The 21,938-nt window shown below is 37.8% G+C and overlaps 1 protein-coding gene across 1 annotated transcript in view; it reads right to left on the bottom strand.

Moving 5' to 3' along the window:
* Positions 1-21,938, bottom strand: part of PLD5 (phospholipase D family member 5) — a 138,434-nt gene that overhangs the window by 13,648 nt on the left and 102,848 nt on the right. Inside the window, exon 5 of the mRNA XM_089528402.1 lies at positions 6,597-6,724. Coding sequence (XP_089384528.1) covers positions 6,597-6,724 — 128 coding nt within the window. The remainder of the gene's footprint in view (positions 1-6,596; positions 6,725-21,938) is intronic.

The raw sequence follows: 21,938 nt of genomic DNA, 5'->3' as shown, positions 1-21,938 counted from the left end.
AAAAAGGAGAAAAGAAAGAAAGACCTGAAACAATTACTAAAAAAAAGTCAAAGAAAGTGCTAAGGAAGGATTAATATTGAATATTAAGAAAATAAAAATAATGACTGCAGAGGTTCTACATGAATTCATCCTAGATGATGAAGACACTGAAATAGTCAAAGATTTGCCATACGTTGGATCAAACATTGATCAGAAAGAATGCAGTCAAGAAATCAGAAGAAGATAGGAATGCGAAGGGCAGCTATGGAAGAACTACGCAAGATCCTAAGTGCAGAGATATAACACTAAACACTAATGTTAGAATTGGCCAAACCAAGGTATTCCTAATCATCATGTACAGATGTGAGAGCTGAACAATGAAGAAAGTGGACAGAAAGAAAATCAACTCATTTGAGATGAGTTGCTGGACAAAAGTGCTGACGATACCACAGATTGCTAAAATAACAAATGGGTGCTAGAAGAGATCAAGCCTAAACTCTCCCTGTAAGCTAAGATGACTAAATTGAGACTGTCATATCATGAGAGGGAATTATTCATTAGAAAAAACAATAATGCTAGGAAAGGGAGAAGGTAGTAGAAAGAGAGGAAGACCTCACGCCAGATGGCTAGACTCAGTGAGGGAGGACACAGGCCTGAATCTACAAGACCTAAGTAGAGCAGTGGAGGATGCAGGGAGGTGGGGGGTTAAGAATGTCTCATACATAGGGTGACTATGAGTAGACTCAACTCAAGGGCAGCTAAAAACAACAAGAGTACTCTACTATTAGCCTTCTTTCCCTCAGGATTTCTCCCTGAATGTATCGAATTCCAGTACAACTTTATCTCAAGTGCACGTGTGAGAAAACAGTTTTTCACAACCCACATTTTGTTAGACATAAACTAAAAGAACTTAATTCTATTGAATGTCATAAATGCCTTATCTTAAAAGAGCCAGATGGGTCTTTTCATAACTCTAAGAAACCCATTCACTTCAAAAGTGTAAGAGACTGACAACAGTGTTCTTTTTACTACATAGAGCTCTGAAATGAGATGATGCAGCTGTCTTTAAGAGAAATGCAAATGACCAAGTCCTCAGCTCTGGCTTGGAAATACGACAGATTAATTTTATACTTTTGTATTTATAGCCAGTTTTAGGCCAAAATTTCAGGTTAGGCTGACTAAATATCTACAGTTTTACTTTTTCGTTGAATTGAGTTATATGGGAAACTTTATGCTAAAGATGGATTGTTATAATTTGTAGAGGCAAACATAAATTCAGTTATGCTGAGTCAGGGCATATGGGGAAGCTCACAGTAAGTAAATGCTGAAGATCCAACTAATTTCTAGAGTTTATGATGTAACCAAGCAACAAACCTGAAGGAAACAGATGTCAAAGATAATATGACATTAAAATATGTTGATTTGTAGAGGATTAAGGATTTTTATTACATCACACAAACATTCTGTAGTCCTTTCAAGCCAAAATGAATTCTCCAGTTCTGTGACAATTCACAGACCCGACAGCATTGTATATGTTGGTTCACAGACTGAAGGAAACCAGAAATCTAACAAAAAGAGAGCTTTACATCAATGACAACTTACATTTAAATACACTTTTTACCCCACCCCCTTTGTATGAAGGGCTACCCATCATAGTGACTGCACTAGATCTTCCCATTTCAACTTAATAAGACAGTGCAAAGGTATACAGATAAGATGAAGAAGCACCACAGCACTGAGCCATGACAATTTCTTTACCCATCATAAACTCCTTATACACTTACTAGTTTAAGAATGGAAACATACAAATTTAGCATCATTTCTTATTGCAATTTCCCCGATGATGATGATGATGATGATGATGATGATGATGATGATGATGATGATAGGATTTATTTATATATGCTGCCCAATCACTGGGAATCCAGGCGGCTTACAAAAGAGGGGATAATAGACGGTTCCCTGCCCTCAGGCTTACAATCTAAAAAAAAAGACGCAACACAAACGGAGAAGGGAATGGTGGGGGGAGGGAGGGGATCAGGTTCAGCAGTTCTCTCCCTCTGAGGCTTGGACCAAGGCAGATGGACTGGAGGGCGGGCTCTTTTTCTTAATCGAGGCTGGGCCTGATGGTGTTGGGCCTGTCCTTTCACTCCCTCTAAGGCCAGAAGATGACCGTTGGAAGGAGGGAGGGGAGGGCTCTTCCTCTTCAAGCCCGATGGCATTGGGCCTGTCCTTTCACTCCCTCCCAGTGTTTTGGTGATCCATGGTCCCATGATCTGTTTTCTGCATTGCCAAATGTGACTTTTTGGGAGGAAGGGTCTTGGCTGCCATGATCACTGCAAGGGTGGAGAGGAGCAGAATCATGTCCATTCACTCCATGTGACAGGCTGAGAAGCAGAAGGCAGTAATGGAATAGGAGTGAGGCTGAGAGTCTGTTGACATGTTTTGCCCATCAGTGAACAAGTGTACTATGGTAATGAATGAAATGCAAGACAATAACAGGATGGACATGACATTGTGCGATAAATACCAGCCAAAGATGCTTTTATCCTGTTAAAGTTCTGCTTTTCTAGCTAGTGCAATAAAGTCTTATGTGATACATAAATATTGACTTGCCTGTCTTGGTAGTTCTTGATTTATGCTTACTGTATATGCTCATGTATAAGTGTAGAAATTTAGGTTAAAAATTGACCCCAAAAACTGAGTTGACTTATCCATGGGTCAGCGTAAGTGCTGTACTTTAACTCTTATTTTAAAAAAGGAACCATCCCCTCGTAAAAGGCAAGAGTGTCTTGGAAGCACTGTCCCCACTCTGCTCTCATCCACGCAGCCTTTAGCATGAGCACAAACAGTTATGCCTGCTGAAATTTTGTTCTTTGGCATTGTTTTCTGTTGCTTCATTCTTTATGCTTCATTTTGTTATATGCCCCTGAGGTTTATGCTCAACCTATCCATGGGTCATATCAAAACCCATCATTTTGGCCCCAAAATCTGCCCTCAACTTATTATGCATGAAGTCGATTTATAGTTAAGTATATACGGTACTTACTTTGCCTTCTAAGGCTCTCAGGCAGTACAAAGGGTTTGGCAGAGAAATGTATTTATGGATAAAGTAAGAAAACTGCTTTTGATCTTTTTATCTTTTGATCTTCTTCAACTTCAGGATAAGTAAGATAAGACTCCCCAACTCTTTTGCAAACCATCTATGCATTCCAGGAAGCCAGGAAATTGCTGGGTCTGTACTCCTGCCTCCCCATTAGTCTCCTTTCCCCATATCTACAGAGGTGGGCAGAGGTATGCAACAAAAGATTGTCTCTAGGATAGCCCTTACTGGGATATAAGTTTTATTCCATATTATATTAAAACTTGAGAGCTAGGATAGTGTAGAATTTGAGGATTGGACTTCAGCTCTGGAGATCAGGGCTCGATTCCCCACACAGACATGGAAACCTACTGAGTGACACTCTCAGCCCTGAAAACCCAGAATAGGTTCACCTTAAGTTAGAAACAAATTGAAGGCACACAACAGCAACAATGTTAAAACTATATGTATGTAGTGTACTTTATTTTATTTTATTCATCTCTATTACTTAAAGGAACCAATATAGAATCATAGAATAATGGAGTTGGAAGAGATCACAAGGGCCATCCAGTCCAACCCCCTGCCATGCAGGAAATCTCAATCAAAGCATCCTTGACAAATGGCCATCCAGCCTCTGTTTAAAGACCTCCAAAGAAGGAGACTCCACTACACTCTGAGGGACTGTGTTCCACTGTCAAACAGCCTTTACTGTCAGGAAGTTCCTCCTAATGTTGAGGTGGAATCTCTTTCCCTGGAGCTTGCATTCATTGCTCCAGGTCCTAATCTCTGGAGCAGCAGAAAAAAAGCTTGCTCCCTCCTCAATATGACATCTCTTCAAATACTTAAACAGTGTTATCATAACACCTCTTAACCTTCTCTTCTCCAGGCTAAACATCCCCAATTCCCTAAGTCGTTCCTCATAGGGCATGATTTCCAGACCCTTCACCATTTTAGTCGCCCTCTTTTGGACACGCTCCAGTTTCTCAACATCCTTTTTGAACTGTGGTGCCCAGAACTAAACACATTATTTCAGGTGGGGCCTGACCAGGGCAGAATAGAGTGGCACTGTTACTTCCCTTGATCTAGACACTATATTTCTACTGATGCAGCCTAAAATCGCATTGGCCTTGTTAGCTGCTGCATCATACTGTTGACTCATTTGGACTCTTAGATCCCTTTCACATGTAGTTTCATTCAGCCAGGTGTCACCCATCCTATATCTGTGCATTTCATTTTTTCGCCCTAAGTGCAGTACCTTACATTTCTCCGTGTTGAAATTCATTTTGTTAGCTTTGGCCCAGCTTTCTAATCTATTAAGGTCTAATCTATTAAGAGACTCCTCCCTCCATAACTGTCATCTTCCGGCCTATGAGGGAGTTGACCAGGCAGGCCCAGCTCCATCAGGGCTAGCCTGGAAGAAGAGACTCCTCCCTCCATAACTGACATCTTCCGGCCTATGAGGGAGTTGACCAGGCAGGCCCAGCCACTGGACCTGATCCCCTCCCCCCATTTCCCTTCTCCTTTTGTGTCATGTGTTTTTAAATTGTAAGCCTGAGGGCAGGGGATCGTCTATTATCCCCTCTGTTGTAAGCCGCCCGGATTCCCAGTGATTGGGTGGCATATAAATAAATCCTATTATTATTATTATTATTATTATTATTATTATTATTATTGATCCTGTCCTCAGGGGTATTAGCTACTCCTCCTAGTTTGGTGTCATCTGCAGATTTGATGTGTATGCCCCCAATTCTGCCATCCAAGTTATTGATAAAGATGTCGAATAACACTGGCACCAGGACAGACCCCTGTGGGATCCCACTGGTCACTTCTCTCCAGGATGAAAAGGAGCCATTGCTGAGCACCCTTTGGGGTCGGCCAGTCAACCAATTACAAATCCATGTAACAGTTTGTCAAACCCACATTTCACTAGCTTGTTTGCAAGAATGTCATGGGGAACCCTGTCAAAGGCCTTACAATATGTTACATAAGCTAATTCATACATTGGTAGAACGTTATATGCAGAGCTGATTGATGGATGGATGGCAAGTAAGGCAGGCATGTAAGGAAACAAATAGTGCCAGGATTCTTTTTGGCTGCAAGATGTCTCCAAGGCAGAGACAATTTCAACATTTTATATTCTAGCTGCATGAGAAGAGACACAAGAATATTTGCTCTCACTCCATGAGAGATGTCATTTTTTAAAAAATTAGCTGTCTAAATATGCTAACATTTCATATTTAAAACTGTCACTTGTAGAACAAGCTGAAAGATATTTAGTTTCAAATAAAAATGTTGGTCCTACGCAAAGAAGGTGATTTGATAAATACTGTTATTATTCAAGACACTGCAGTATGCTGTCTGATAAATAGCAAGGTTAAAGAGCATTTTTCAACATTTTGCTACAATCAACAAGAATAATTGAATAGGTTTTTCTTTTACAAATGCAGCCGAATAAAACAAAACTGCTTATTTGGATGGATTTTAAGGTGCTGAAAATACCAGTTCTGTTTCTAACTTTCATTACCTAAACAGGCTAGACATAACAGAATCTCCACTAAGACATCAGGAATAAAGCAAAAGTAGAGGAAGACTTGTTACTACTTGGTGAAGTATGGGGAGCCCCTCCATGAATCGAATTAGGATTGCGATGTGGGTCAAGGATCCAAGTTTTATTAGGGTCCTGATTCAGCTCCCTCCATCCTGCTAGCAATTTTTTTTCTTTTTAACCAGCTAATTCTCTTTTTAACCACATGGCAAACATCATGTTTAACCTGTGAGTTAACTGGGGTGTTAATGCACCAAAGCACTCTGAGAATTCCTATGCTAGGATCTAGTTAACTGAATGTCAAAGGTCTTACAATCCTTATGTGTGAATTGGATCTTCTGCACTGATAAGGAATCCTTTCATAGGACAGGGATATCTAATGGTATGACCAGGAGCACAGTTAAAGTTCCACATTCAAACCGCAGGCCGTCCCACATCCCATAGATAAAAACTGAGACACATGTGACCAAACAACATCAGATTGTGGCAAAGATGACAAAAGTTAATAATGAGAAGTACACACAGTCTGGAAGAGGCTGCTTAAGCCTGCTTGGATGAGTAAGGCTCCACTTCACCTTTCCTTTCCCCTGTGCTTTGTTGTCTAAGCTACTTTTGCACTTTGAATTCAGTTTGAAGCAACTGAAGTAAGCTGAAGAGAAAGGGGAAAATGGGGAGGAGAACAGAAAAACTGGGACATTTTAAAACAGTTCAAAATGTGGGACAACAGAGGATTTATCAGGTCTGTCCCTGCCAAATGTGTTACAGTTGGAGGATATGAACTTGGACTTGGAAGAACCATTACTCTCATCATAGTTGAGGAAAAGTTCAGCCAACCATATTATATTATGAAGTGAGCTTAGGAGTTTTTTCCATCACAAACTATAATGTAAAGTTTCCATGCACAAAAGCAACTATGATGCATCATATGATTCATAATGAAATTATCCATTGTTTACTTTTAAGTACTTCTGATTTTGCAATTGAAATTACCTGTCCCAGTGAACTCCATTCTAAACTGGCACTCCCTATGTATACATGTTGTTTATCCACAATCCAGAATGATGACTGCAAATGGCCATCATTATAAGCAGTCAAGTTCATGTACATCACTTCTGCACCTAGAAAAAATACAGAACAAGATAGTTAAAAGGATGAAAGGAATATGTAATCTTTCATTTCAAAATTTAATAGTGTAGTCCTAAGGAATTCAGACGTTTTAGAGACTTCAATAATTCTCATTAGTGTATTTTGAAACACAGCATATGGAAGTGACTATATGCATACTAGGCATATGAAAGTTGAACTTAAAAAAAAGTTTCCTGTATCATAAATCGATGAACTTTTGCTTAAAAACAAATAAAAAAGTGTTAATTCCCCTAAGTTTTTTTAAAAAGGTCACCCCGAAATAAAAAAATTATATCACAGTATTAGTGCATATGAGGTATACTATGTAGTGTAGTATATATTGTATAACTGGCTATACAAGTATGCATTATACACAATTATATTCAATTATTCATAATGTTACCATTTATAGAATTCCTATTTTGAGCTTTATAAACATGATTTAAATGGCTTAGCACATGTTTAAACCTTTTTTTTTTGTGTATTTCTTTAATAGTGTACAGCAATGTCACACATGAAGAGTTACAATACCATACAGGAGAACAAACATACTTGGACCAAAAATCTTGTTCAATTTCAGCAGTCACATTAAAAAAAGAAGTAATGTTAGAGAAGTATGATGAAATGAAAACATAATTTGTTAATGGTATATCAAAGATATATCAGGATGGAGAGTCGATATGAAGTTTTTTTTTCATTTAACATGGTTTTCCTAATTCTACAAAGAAAAAGGTAATTTTCCTTTCATCAACTTTCACAAAATCCCGAACATCAGCAACTCCCAGATGCCATCCCATTGCATGGCCGCCTGTTTGAGTGGCCACACAGTCACACATGCAATGTGCCGCCTGCATCAGTGCATCAATGTTTGAGTGATATATTGGCAAAGTACAATCATTGAGCCCCCCCTCCCACATGCCCCCTTCATCCCTTTTTACCCCATGCTCCCCTGTTAGACCAGCTGGTTTCTATATGTTGAAATTACATTCATTGGAGATCAAAGATATAGCCGTGTTTGTCTGTAGAATCAGTATGCAGCGAGATCTTGAGACTAACTTATAGGCATCTGAGGACTGAAGTCCATGAAAGCTCATGCTGCCACCTTTTTTTCTTCAGTTAGTCTCAAAAGTGCTACATGATCTCTCTACATACAGTGCACCCTTGCCTTATGCTGGGGATCCGTTCCAGATTCCCCAGCATAAGGCTAATAGCATGTATGCTCGAGCCCCATTGGATAGAATGGGGCTCGTGCATGACACATGGTGCAGCACACTATTCATTCTCCCGGCGCGTGGCTTTTAGCATAATCTGAAAGCTGTGTAAAAGGTGCCCGCGAATGATGCGAGCGCACTGTACTGATTCATTGGAGTTGTCACACTTTCATGTCTTTGCTCTGCCACAGCCCTGCATTCAATATTAGGGCGTTTATTTGCAGGCGTGAGGATGTGCATTTTTCAGGCTAAATTGGAATATCCTACCTTCTTTTTGTTCCAGTTTTTAACCCCTGAACACAGCTTTGGTTTGGTTTCCAGCCACTTTCGAGGCGTGTGTTGTCTAAACGCCCTGCCTTGTAAGCAGTTGGAAATCACTTTATTTAGCTCATCTGTTTCACGCCTTAGAGAGTGAACTTTACAGAGCAAACATGAAGATGAAGATGACAATGTTAAGATTTTTGTACAGAAATTTAGAAGTCATATCTGTACTTTTGCCCAAACAGAAGACTAACTCACTTCTTCATAGACCAGCACACACACAAAAATCAACACACTGTTTAGGAAAAAAAACTGTGGAACTTCTCTAGCTCTTGAACTAATGGTTGACTAAACTCCCAAAACTTTGCTTTGTGCTTTTGACTATCTAAACAACATTAACCATGAAGATGACAATGTAACATTTTTGTACAGAAATATAGAAGTCATATCTGCACTTTTGCCCAAACAGAAGACTAATTCTTCACAGATAAGCACAAAAAAAAAAAAAATCAACTGATGTTGTCAACACATTGTTTAAATCCAATAAAGGGGTTTAAGGGAAGTAAAACGGGCAATGTAATGTGTTGTTTCCTTCTTTAAAAAAAACTAATTACTTTAAAAAGTGCTTACCTTTTTTTCTGAAAAATACATAACTAACATATTACCTTTTAAATTGGGATTGGAATTATATGATTCTAAAGATGCTGGATTGCACCTCCATGCAGTCCTAGCTAGCATATGCAATGGCAAGGAATGCTGTAAACAGAAGTTCAATCATATATGGAGGGGCACATGATCTCCACCCCTGCTTTAAATAATGAATAACATTAATGAGTTATTCCTTTAAAAAAATCCACAAGTAAATCATTTCTAAAAAAAAGTGTTGATCCAACCTCCTAAGGTTTCAAAAAGGAGAAAGAAATTAATTAAAGTATGGTAGTGATGAAAAATAATGCAGCCTCACTTACACAGACTGTGCAAATAAGCCTGCAACTAATGGTTTGAAGTCAGATTTTAGAAGTTAGGAGAGTAGATATTCATTAAACATTTGAAGGAATTTTTTGAGAATAAGAGTGGGTCAACAATGGAGCTGATTAGAATCAAACTAGAGACATGGTGGGTTTTCCTTCTCTGGATGTTTTCAGAAAGAGGTTGGAGAGCTTCCTCCTGGGGATGCTGGAGCTGAAGATCCTGCACTGAGCAGGAGGTTGGACTTAGTGACCGATGAGGCCCTGCCCAACTCTACAATTCTATGAGTGAATAAAACTTGCCTATTATCCATATAAAAACTCTATTATCCATCTACAAAACAACAAAATGCAAACAAGGATGCACAGGATAGTAGCAAATCATATATTTCAAGAGAGGTCATCACAATTACATCACAGAACTTTTCATGAGGCTGCAATTAGAGTCCCTTTTCATGGAAGCAATGGGACTTACTAACAAGTAAAAATGTTTACAGTGAAATTGTTGTTACACATTGGTGGAGCTGACTCTTGCTTTCTATGAGCTACAATGAAAGGGCACAAAAATGTTTTCAAACAAGATATAGGTGCCAAGGCTTTAGGTTACCCTTCAAATATTTTCAACAGAAAGGGGCCAGGCTGGATGACAACAGTCACACAATCCAGCTAATGCAAGGACACAAAAGTATCTCCACCCACCACGCTGAATTTGTTTCTACCAGCACTGTCCATGCATGTGCACAAGTATGCAAATGTCACTTCTGAGTGGAAAACTGAAATATTCTATTTTAGTCTATTCTCACTATAGTTTATGTGCATGGGCAACAAATGTTCTGTTCCACATATTATGGCAGAACCTAAATCTTTTCCGTTTTCTAATAATAGCTACCAGTTATGATCTCTCCAGTGCTAGAGGCAGTATGCTTCTAAATATCAATTCATGGAGAAAGGTGCTGTTGCGCTTAGGAAAGGGAAAGAATATTTTAAAATATTTTTTAAAATGTAAAAAACAGACATGTATTTTGAGTGTTGGGAAACCTTGACAAGAAGAATCCAGGAATAGCAAGAATCTTCCCATTCAGGACTTATTCTGCATAAAATTTGCAAGTGGTTGTTTTGCATAGAAAACAGCATTTTTTTGTTTGTTAGGAAACAAAATACTTCAATTTCTGTAGGAAATACTGTTTTCTGTAAAGAAAATGTATTTGGGGGTTATTTTGCATAAAATTCACACATTGTTGATTTGCATAGAAAACAGCTTTTTCTGTGCTGAAAAAAAGCATTTTCTATGCATGAATTAATATTTCTGAAGTATTATTTTCCATGAAGAAAATGCTGTTTTCTGCACAAACCAACCATATGCAAATTTTGCACAAAATAAGTCCCGAATGGTGACTAGACTTTGAAAACTTTGAAGACTTTGTTGCAGTAGGAAAAATAAAGCTGAAATTACTCATTACTACTTTTAAGAAAAAACTTAGTGAGGAATTACATCCCTAGTTGTACTCATGTCGTTTTGGTGGGCTTCTCCTTTGGCAACAGATTGGCTACTATGTGAATAGAACCCTAAATAGAGCATTGATTGGATCCATCCAATGTTGCTATGTTATTATAACCCTCTATAATTATACATGGACTACAGATAATGAATGGGGAAAGTCTTTTAAAACTAAGAATACAGACCAACAGCCCCATGCCCTTGGTAACTGGAGTTATAGTAGGAATGCTACTTGTGACTTCAGACTTGAAAAATGTACCCCTTACTATTCAAGTACAGGCACTGCATCATAACAGACAGATTCATACCAATGTCATGTTTATATAAGAGTTCTGATAAGACAACTCAAGTAATCTTCTGATTTAACTTTGAAACAAAAGGAATTTAAGAACTAGGACCATTCATTTTCATACAATGAACTATACAAAGGGATAAAGTAGAAGGCCAACTGTAGCCTACACTTATTCCAGGAACTTGTTGAATATAGAGATAAATATAAAGCATGAGCATACATGCTGCCTTTATAATATATATGCTCCTTTATAACAATGTTATTACTTTGTAAATATGCCAAATTAGTGGATTTTATTTATTTCTTTGAAGTGTCTTGTATATGTTTCACACTACATGAGCACAAGAATAAAGCAAACATATGAAAAGTAACTGTTTTGAAGTGTATGATCAGCATGAACTAAGAGAAAGAAGCTAAGAAAACAGCATAAGAAAGTTTAACATTTCATAGCAATGAAACTTGGTGTGGAGGGAGAGCTGAGCCAGGAAAACAGCACAAGAAAGTTTAACACTTCATAGTAGCTTCCATATTGTGTGTGTGTGTGTGTGTGTGTGTGTGTGCATGCGTGCGCATACATGTTAATGTACCCAGATTTTAGTCCAAACTTTAATGGAATAATTCAAGACACCTTTGAATAGGTTCAGCACTTTGCCAACCCCTTTAAGTTGTGGTTTAAAATCTGGAGGATACTCACCATCCCCTCAACATGGACACTTCCAGCCACCAGAACTCCATTGCTATATAAGGTTAAACACTTTATATTCTGTTTACTGGAGTCCTTGCCTTCCTTGATGGAACTTTTCTTCCATCTCTTAGTTCAGCACTTCAGTAGCTTTTGAAATCCACAACTTTATAATATAACCCATTTTGCATTTGTTTAAATAACTTTGCCATTTAACATGATTTTATGATCTGAAATTCCTTTTCCTCTCTTCCTTGTTCACTACATTGCACTGGATGTTATTCCATTTCATAAATAATTTTGATTCTTTTGATTGAGCAGGTGAAGATCACTTGAAACAGAACTTGCATGTTGGATAATTAATGCAATTTACCATTTGAGAGGAGCGACTCACTATCTCAATCTGCTGATCAAGATATCTGGGAATTTTATGGCAAATGGAGAAAACTCTATGGTGGCATCTGCTCAACAGCTGCACAGCTAATGCAGTTTCAAATGGCCTCCATACTGCTCATCATTTGAACAAGACTTAATATTGTCCTTTATTAACTAACACTGGTGGACATTAATGGGCTCCACATCATCCAATGAGTATCTGGGAGAGCTGGGATTAAAGTCAAAGTCCATCATATCCAACTGCAAATGCAATTAACTGGGTCACAAAGAATCCAAAAGTGTCAACATTCAAATATGGAAGCTCCATGGGAACATAAAAGTAATTTTCATGGGGTTTTCTTTGCCTTAAAAAAAACTTTTTATTTTATATTCATCTAACTTTCCACATTATGTCTCACTCCAGGATGACTTACCCTCATTCTGTTGATCATCTCATCAGAGGGTCTGGTTTCACACTTTCCTGCAAAGTGAATGAGAAAATGAGCCTTCATTTTGATGCTGCAGGTGAATTACAAATGAGATCTAAGGTGGGAGCTTTCATTATATTTCACCTCCCACCTCCCATCAACCCAATGCATCTATCGCTGAACTTTAGAGTAATGTAAAAAGTAAAAACACTGTAAATGAGTATGCCTCTCTCTAGCATTTAACTCTCATTGGAACTTTGTGGCAAGCATAAGCTTACATTCCCATAGAGCATCTCACATGTTGAATGTTGACACTGTAATAGTTAAAGCTCCACTGAGCAGAGTACAAATGTCTGAACATGTAAATTCACTAAACATCACAGCAGGCCCTTTCAATATATGCAAAATTGACCATAATGAAGTATGAGAAGAAAAACAGTGACACAAAAACAGAAGAGAGAAGGGGGGGAGGCTATTAAAGGAGAGCAATGATTCTATCCATAAAAAAGTTGATGTATTTCCATGAACAATCAATAGTCAAAGATATACATTATACAGAACATTGTACACATTGTATGTGGGAAAGACAGCAGCTGGGAAGAGAGAGATATCACATTTGTTATTTTCAAACAAATTATTTCATAATTCTACACATTTATGTAAACCTTTTAAGTAGTCTTGTGGATGGGAGAAATAGAAAGGGCACCAGTACATGGATAATATTCAGTACAAAAATGTAGCAAGATACATGGACTAAACCAAACAAAATAAACAAGCTGTAATGATTCTTCAAGTCAATGTATCTACTTTTCATATACCTCAAGGGTTGTCTCACTGAAGAATGCAAATACATGTTTTCTCCTGCAGTTGGAAACAGGACTAGGTCTACTGAACTTAAGTTAAAAATAGATAGATTTCAACTAAACTTTAGGAGAATATCAGTAGTAACAGAAAATTGAGAAGTGAGCCAGTTACCCAGAAAAGTAATGTGCTTCTCTCAGTAAAAGTATTCATGGACTACTGATTGTTCATGGAAAGGCTAGAGAGCCATTTGTGGGGAATGTTGCAGCTCTGCATTTCCTGCATCAAGTGGGCAGGGGCAGCAGGAATTGAAAATTATAAACTCTTAAGGTTCCTGAAAGTCTTCTCTGATCTAACAAGAAGACTAATTCAGCAGTGTGAAGAGTAGTAGTGTCCTATGATTATTTTATTTGTATATTAGATACATTTCAAAAGATCTTCCATTAGGATTTCAAAGAAATTAGTGATATGAGAAATGGAAATGAACCCTGACTAGCTCCACTCAATCAACAAAAAGTGCCAGCCTTATTAAAAAGCAGTTAAGATTTTCACTTAAAATAAAATTCTAAAACAAGACTGATATAAAAAAATCATTTCTCAATATTTTTCATGTTTTGGGCAAATAGTACAGAACATGATCTTTCAACATCTGTTCCCAACCAAATGAGGCAAAAAAAAAAAAAAAAGTCATCTGCACAAGGCTGTAATGTCCATACACATAACCGCTCACAAGCTAATTGTGCCTCCCAGTGCTATGTCATTTGCAGCCCACATTTTCTCAGTGGTAATTTGGGAGTCTTGTGAATTTTAAGTCATTACCATCTGTGGAGCAAAAATTGCCAGGTATCCAATCAGGGTTCAGGAAAAGAAGAGGCACTAGGAATCATATAGCAAACGTGTGCTAAATAATGGAAGGAACTAAAAAAATTCAAAAGATCATCCTGTGCTGTATAGACTATAGCAAAGCCTTTGTATAGATCATGAAAAAAATATTAATCACTTTAAATAATAAGTGTGCCGTGACATCTGGTAGTCCTGATATGTAACCTGTACTCAGGACAAGAGGCTACACTTAGGACAGAATACAGAGAAATGGAATGGTTTCCAATTGGAAAGGGGATCAAGCAAAGCTGCATTTTATCACCCTATTTAACTTGTATACTAAGAACATCATACAAAAAGCAGGATTGGACTCAGAGGAAAGGGCTGTGAAAATTGGAGGAGCATCAACAATCTAAGATATGCAGATGACACCATAATACTAGCAGAAAATACCACAGGTATGAAGTATTATTGAAGAAGGTCAGAGCAGAAAGTGCAAAGGCAGGTTTACAGCTGAACATCAAGGAAACAGAACATTATGACCGCAGACAATCTACATAATTTTAAAGTAAGTGAATAAAAGATTGAAATCATTCAGGAATTTTCATTCTTGGACTCAATCATCAATCCAAGAAGAGTCTGCAGTGAAGAAATCAGAAGATTATGACTTGGAAAGACAGCTATGAAGGAACTAGAAAAGATCCTGAATTGTAAAGATATATAATTAAATACCAAAGTTAGGATTGTCCATGCCATCAATTTCCCATTTCTATGTATTGTTGTGAAAGCTGGACAGTGAAGAAAGCTTATAGTGGAAAGAAAAAAAATCATTTGAGATGTGGTGCTAGAGAAGAGTTCTAAGAATGCCATGGATCATGAAAAAGACCAATGGATAAGTCTCAAAGCAGATCAGGCCCAAACTAATCCTGGAAGCAAAAATGATTGAACTGAGGTTGTTGTATTTTGGCCATATCATGATAAGGACTTATTAGAAAAGACTATAATGCTTGGGAAAGTAGAGGGCAAATAGGAAAAAAGGAAGACTGCATCCCATATGGATAGGCTCAATCAGAGAACCCACAACTGCAAGTCTGCAGGAACTGATCAAGGTGGTTGAGGATAGGATGACTTAGAGGTCTCTCGTACATAGGGACAGCATGAGTCAAAATCAACTCAAAGGCAGTTAACAACAACAAACATGTAAGGAAGGTAGGCACAGAGTTGCCATACAGTCACAATCTCTATTTCTTTTTCTTCAGGACTGCTCCTTCCGTATAATCCACCCCACGCACTCAGGTCCTCTGGGAGGAATTTGTTGCAACTCATGAAAACTAGCTTGTCTGCAACCACCCAGAGGACCTTTTTGGCAATCGCTCCCAGATTATGGAATGGCCTGCAGGATGAGATCCATCATATTACCACCTTAAACAGCTTTAAAAAAGCTGTCAAGATGGATCTCTTCCAGCAGGCTTTTCCTGAATAGATAACCAGCCACCAATAAAACCCGTCATACCCATGATTTCTGCCACAGTCACTTTCCGAACTGTCTGTTTCTTCGTATGTTGTTATTTTAATTATTATTATTATTACACTTTATTTATATAGCGCTGTAAATTCACACAGTGCTGTATATACCATCAATAAAATAGGAAAAAATAGATAAAAATATGCCTGCCTATGGCGTACATTCTACAAAATAATAAAATAATACATATTAATACAAAGAAGGCAACAGATTAAAAACATCAAAAATAATCATGCAATGCCTGGGAATGCTTCCCTGAACAGTATAGTCTTTAGCTCAGCTTTGAAGCTGGTTAAAGAAGTGATGACCTGTGTTCGTGGGGGAAGGAGGCTCCAAGAATCAGGGGCAGCAAGTGAAAAGGAGCGAATCTGGGAAGGAGCAGTAAAAATACTAAGCTGAGACAGCAGACCTTGACTACCCGAACAGAGGGCACAAATGGGATGGTGAGGGGAAAGAAGCTCTTATAAATAAGTAGTGGCCAGCCCATGCAGGGCTTTAAAAGTCAACAACAGAGGCTTATACTGAATACGGAAAGGGAGAGGGAGCCAGTGAAGGGATGACCATAAAGGAGAGATATGGTCAAAACAGTGAGCAGATGTAATAATGCATGCAACTGAATGCTGGACCAAAAGTAAATGAGGGAGGTGAGAAAGGATGTTACAAACATCTAGTCGTGAGACCACTAGGGCATGGATCAAAATCTTGGCAGTAGAAGCAGAGAGAAATGGTCAGATTTTAGCAATATTATACCAAAAGAATCTACATGTCTTGGCTGTGGCCTGAATTTGGGGGATACACGACAGAGAAGAATAAAAAATGAAATCCAGACTGCGGGCTTCCTAGACAGGTTGAATAGAAATGTCATCAACAGAAACAGAGAAGGAGTGCTGAAGAGTAGACTTAGGCGGAAAAACAAGAAGCTTCATTTTGGACATATTGAGCTTCAAACGCCAATGGCACATCCACTGAGAGATAGCTGTAAGACAAGAAGAAACTTGCTGTTCAAGACACAGAGAAGGGTCAGGGGAGGAAAGATACAGCTGAGTGTCATTGGCATACAGATTATAGGAGAAGCTAAAAGAACTGATAAGTTTTCCTAGGGACAATGTGTAAAGAGAAAACAGTAGGGGACCCAAAACAGAGCCCCGGGGTACTCCAACAGATAATGGAATAGAAGACGAAGCTTGACCACCCGTGACCATTGCAAAGGACCTATCTGACAGATAGGATTTAAACCAATAAAGGACAGAGTCTGAGAACCCAAGGTCAGAAAGTATATCAACTAAAAGACAGTGATCAATGGTGTCAAAGGCCGCAGACAAATTGAGAAAAACAAGAACAGAATAAAGGCCATTAGTCTTGGCCTGCAAAAGATCATCCAAGATCTTTGTGAGAGTCATCTCTGTAGAATGTCGTGGGCAGAAACCAGACTAAAGGGGATCTAGAATGGAGTTGGCTTCAAGAAACTCAAGACAGCGAGAATAAACGACCTGTTCCAAAACCTTAGAAAGAAAAACAAGAAGAGAAATAGAACGATAGCTAGACAGGGAAGAGGGGTCGAGAGAAGTTTTTTTTCAGAATAGGGGAAACTAAAGCATGTTTAAAGACCGAAGCGAAGGAGCCAGTAGAGAGAGAGAGAGAGAGAGAGCTTAAAGATATAGAGAAGCGAGGGCAGTAAGGAACGGACTATAGCGATTAGAAGGCAAGAAGGAATTGGATCAAGAGAACAAGTTGCAGGTTTGGAAGAGTTCAGCAGTGTAGAGAGTTCGTCCAAACAAATAGGAGGAAACACAGATTTTTTTTTAGCTGAGAATGATAAAAGATTAGTAGTAGAAGAAAAATCAGGAGAGACTGTCTCAGAGCGAAATAGTTAGCGAAATCATTAGGAGAGAATAATGAAGAGACAAGCCGCCTTAAACGTATTTTAAGGTATGTTTTAAATTATGAATTGTTTAATTGTATTTTAAGGGGGTGGGGATTGTATGTTTTTAACATGTAAGCCGCCCCGGTTGTGTTACACATTTTATTATTGTTATATATTATTCATTAAGATGGGGGGGGGGGGATTCTATTGCTCTCTTCCATTCTTTTTACTTCTCTCACTATTGCCACTGCCTCCTCTGCTCCCTGTCCCCCCCCCCCCCCCATGGCATTTGGGATATCTAAAAAGCTCTATACATGCAAAATTAGATAGACAATAATTAATGTTGCTTTCATATTTTGTCATTACTTTGTTGAGCAGTACAATATAATAAAAAAATGCTACACAAAAATATAGCCAAGAGAAAAATACAACTAGAGTCAGGAGAAGAATTATGTCACAGTGAAGTCACGATTTTTTTGGCAAGGGATCCATTCTGGAAACCCCCCCACCCCCCACCCCCAAATGTAAAAGAAATACAGTGGGACCTCAAGACCTGTTGATTTCAATGCCAGTGCGCTCCTACGCGCTGTGCCATGTGCACACCACAGGTGCATGTGCCATTCATTTAATGGAGGCTCGCCATATGCATGACGTCAAGTCCGCATATGGCAAGCCAACGTATGGCACGGGCGTGCTGTATTTTCTTTTATCAGCTTGTTTCCTTGCTTTGTTACACAGGATACAATTGTAATCAGCATGGTTTTAAGTATTCATAGAAACAAAGTATACATAATTTTTCCTAATATGTGAAAATAGTACACAGTAAATTTAAAAATTGCAGAAATGATAACATCAAGGATGGGAGCACTCCCGAAAGAGTTTAAATCAAGTCAGTACACAACTACCCAGAACTACAGACTGCCACTGCTCCACAAGACATAAGAAACAGAAGGGATGATAATTTATTATGGGAAAAACAAATTTTTGCTTGTGTTAGATATTAAGTTTGGCTCGTCAAAAATGCAGTTATGATTTAAAATGGCAAGCCTATTTTTGTATGATCACACTGACCAATTCTTGGTCTTGAAGAACTTAAAAGTCTTTTTGAAATAAGCAATTTCCCCTCTATTGTTAAATAAGACATTCCTCAGAGTGCAAGTTCTCTGCCTCCATGTTATTCACTGAAATAGCTATATCAATCATGTAAGAAGTATTTTTGACCTAGCTAAACACCAACATATAAAAACTAGCTCAAATACTACACTGTCTCATGTGAAATGTAACTGAATCTCCCCGATGGCCAAACAATACCTTATCCTAATAACTTTCCTGTGATTGTTAAAATTGTCTTTTAGATTAGAAATAACTAGCAGACAAATGGTTTAAGTCTCTTCCCAACAATCAAGATTGCTCTCAGATTATGCTGGGGAAGTATCTATCTCCCAAGAGCAAATCACATTATTATTTTTCTCTTATGAGCAGAGTGGTTTTGTTCAGGAGAACATCAGCTTGAACTGTCTCAATCATGATACACCAAAATTACTTTTCTTTCTGGCTGTGAAAATAACAGCTTCCATAAAGTAAAATATTAATTAGAGTTGGACTTGTGTGTGGGGGGGAAAAAGGGAATCTGTTCCATATCTTTTTGTATTTAAGTTGGTTTGACCATGACTGCTTTAATAAGAAACAGGCCCTGATAGAGAAATATAGGGAATATAGATCCATGAACACGCAAATAATTCCCCCGAATGGCTTGATCTTAAGAGGGAATATAAGAGACTGCTAAAATAAATAAATAAATAAATAAATAAATAAATAAATAAATAAATAAAAAGCCATATTTAAAATTTGTTCTGGACAATCTGCCAGTTATCCAGAACAGATTTTAAGAGTACAGTGGGCCCGTGTTATATGCAGGTGTGCCATACACAGCTTTCAGCATTGCCAAAAGAGGCAATGGCATGCGCACCCGTGGTGTGCACACTACACTGCGGGCACAAGCCTTATTGTTTTCAATGGGGCTCCACCATACGCAGTATTTCCGTTATGTGGGAGGCAGAACAATCCCCCACATAAGGGAAGTGTGCACTGTATACTGAAGACTCCAAACAGAAGGGAGACATCAGAGAGAGCAGGAAAAAGAGAGGGAGAGGGGAGATTGAGAGACAGAGAAAGATTTAATGAATTTTAGTCACTTGGTGGGAGAAGTTTCCCATGTCCTGACTTTAAAAGTCCACTTTCAGGATTTTAACCCTTTAGAACCTGCCAGTATTAGCCAATCTTAGGAAGGCTAACAGATTAAGCAGTCTTAAGAAAAAGAGTCAGTTGGAGAAAGACCATCTCCTTCTTTTCAGGGCCGCTGACAATGTTAATGCTGAAAGCAGCTAATGTGAGAAATATCAATAAATAATGATCAGTGTCTTAAAACTACAATTCCCAGAGGTCTTCAGGAGAAGGGATAATAGCAAAACTGGTTTAAAGTTAAAATTTATATAAATAATACCAGACTGTTAAATTGACTTTAAGCCAGTTTTATAGCTATGTCCTCTTTAGGATCTTCATAGGAAGTGTCTGCAGCTGCTATGAAGGAAATATTGTCTGGCTCTTATTGTCAATATCAATATTTTCCCTTTTTGAGATGAGACCAAAACAATACATGGCACTGGAAAAAGTGATTATTCTGGTGTTTTTTTTTTTTTTCTTTTGTGTTTTTTCACTTACACCACAGAACATCAGCATTTGACAAAACTAAAGATCCAAATAGTACAGGGATTGACCACATCACATCACATAGGAAGAAATAAAGATTGCACATTATATCACAGAGAGAGAGAGAGCGTGAAGGAACACCCATATGTCCATCCATGCCTGTTAATAAAATGTGCCAAAACCCTGAAAGCTATTTAATGGTTAAAGCTAAATCTCCAAATAATTATAACTATAAAGTATTTATAGCTGTATTTCATATAAGACATACTATTCATAAATGTATTTCAGTTGCAGGTATTTTCTCTTACACGCATATGCACAGACTCATAGAGTTGGAAGAGATCACAAATGCCATCCAATCCAACCCCCTGCTGTGCAGGAATACACAATCAAAGTATTTCTAGCACTAGACACTCCAGGTTGCCAGCCCATATTTTATAGGATTTTTTTGCAAGAATATAATGGGGGACCTTGTCAGATGCCTTACTGAAATCAAGATGCAATACATCACCAGCATCCCTTCATCTACCAAGCATGTAACTCTATTAAAAAAAAGATTAGTTTGACATAAGTTGTTTTTGAGAAATCCATATTGACTTTTAGTGATCACAGCAGTGCTTTCTAAGTGCTTATAGACTGTCTTTTCAAATGACCTGTTCTAGAGTCTTTTCTGGTATTGATGTCAGGCTGACTGGGTGATAAAAGTTTGGGTCATCTTTTTCCCTGTTATTGAAGATTGGGACAACATTTGCCCTTCTCCAGTCTGTTGGGACTTCTCCTGTTCTCCAATAATTCTCAAAGATGATTTCCAGTGGTTCTGACATTACTTCTGCCAGTTCTTTACCATTGGATGTAGTTAATCTGCCCCTGAAGACTTGAATTCATTTATAGTAGCTAGGTAATCCTGTACTACTACAAGTAGATGTTTAATTTTATAGTATGTCATTTTCAATGGTCTTTATTCTTAATGATTGATCTAGCACTGCAAAAGGTTACTATGAATGCACAGAAATGTTTTAAAGATACAGTATAGCATGCAAAAATAATTAAAATCATTTATTTATTTATTTATTTATTTATTTATTTATTTATTTATTTATATTTAATTTCTATCCTGCCTTTCTTCCCGAAGGGACCCAAGGTGGCTCACAAATAAAAAATTTAAAAACATATTGCAATAAAACAATTAAAACATCTGCTAAAACAATATAAAATTACAAACATTAAAACCACAATAAAATCACAATACTCATCCCATATAAAACCTATCCCATGACTACACATTAACAATGTATCATTGACAAAGTATGTTTCTATTTCTGATGTACCCAATTTTTACCATTGTCCTGGTTCACAATTATACAGAACAAAAACAATTGCATAAAACGGAAAGAAAACACCATTATGAAATCATAGACTTGTTGTCTATGTAAAGATAATTCACAGTTTCCCTAGTGAGGAAACTGAGAGTTCCACATAAAGCCTATGATGACTGCACTCACCAATTTCTAAGTTGCCCTACTAGATTTTGGGAAAAATTTGCCCTAGAGAAGGAAGATCCAATGACATGAACAGGACTTGTTAGTAACAACTACCTAAAATTATATTGTTTATACTGGATCTACTTTAGATAGGAGTTATACCGGATTTCATCATCTATATACAACAACATGGTTCCTTTATTAATATCTAGCAGAGCCAGAGTGAAGCACTTACATAAATTTCATTTGTCAAAATGAAAAATATTTATGCGGGGACTTAACTTTCCCAT

This window comes from Sceloporus occidentalis, unplaced genomic scaffold (genome assembly GCF_023333645.1).
Source record: "Sceloporus occidentalis isolate IW3139 unplaced genomic scaffold, rSceOcc1.0.p SCAF_6, whole genome shotgun sequence".
Taxonomy (NCBI): domain Eukaryota; kingdom Metazoa; phylum Chordata; class Lepidosauria; order Squamata; family Phrynosomatidae; genus Sceloporus; species Sceloporus occidentalis.
This window is presented reverse-complemented; position numbering and strand designations above follow the sequence as displayed.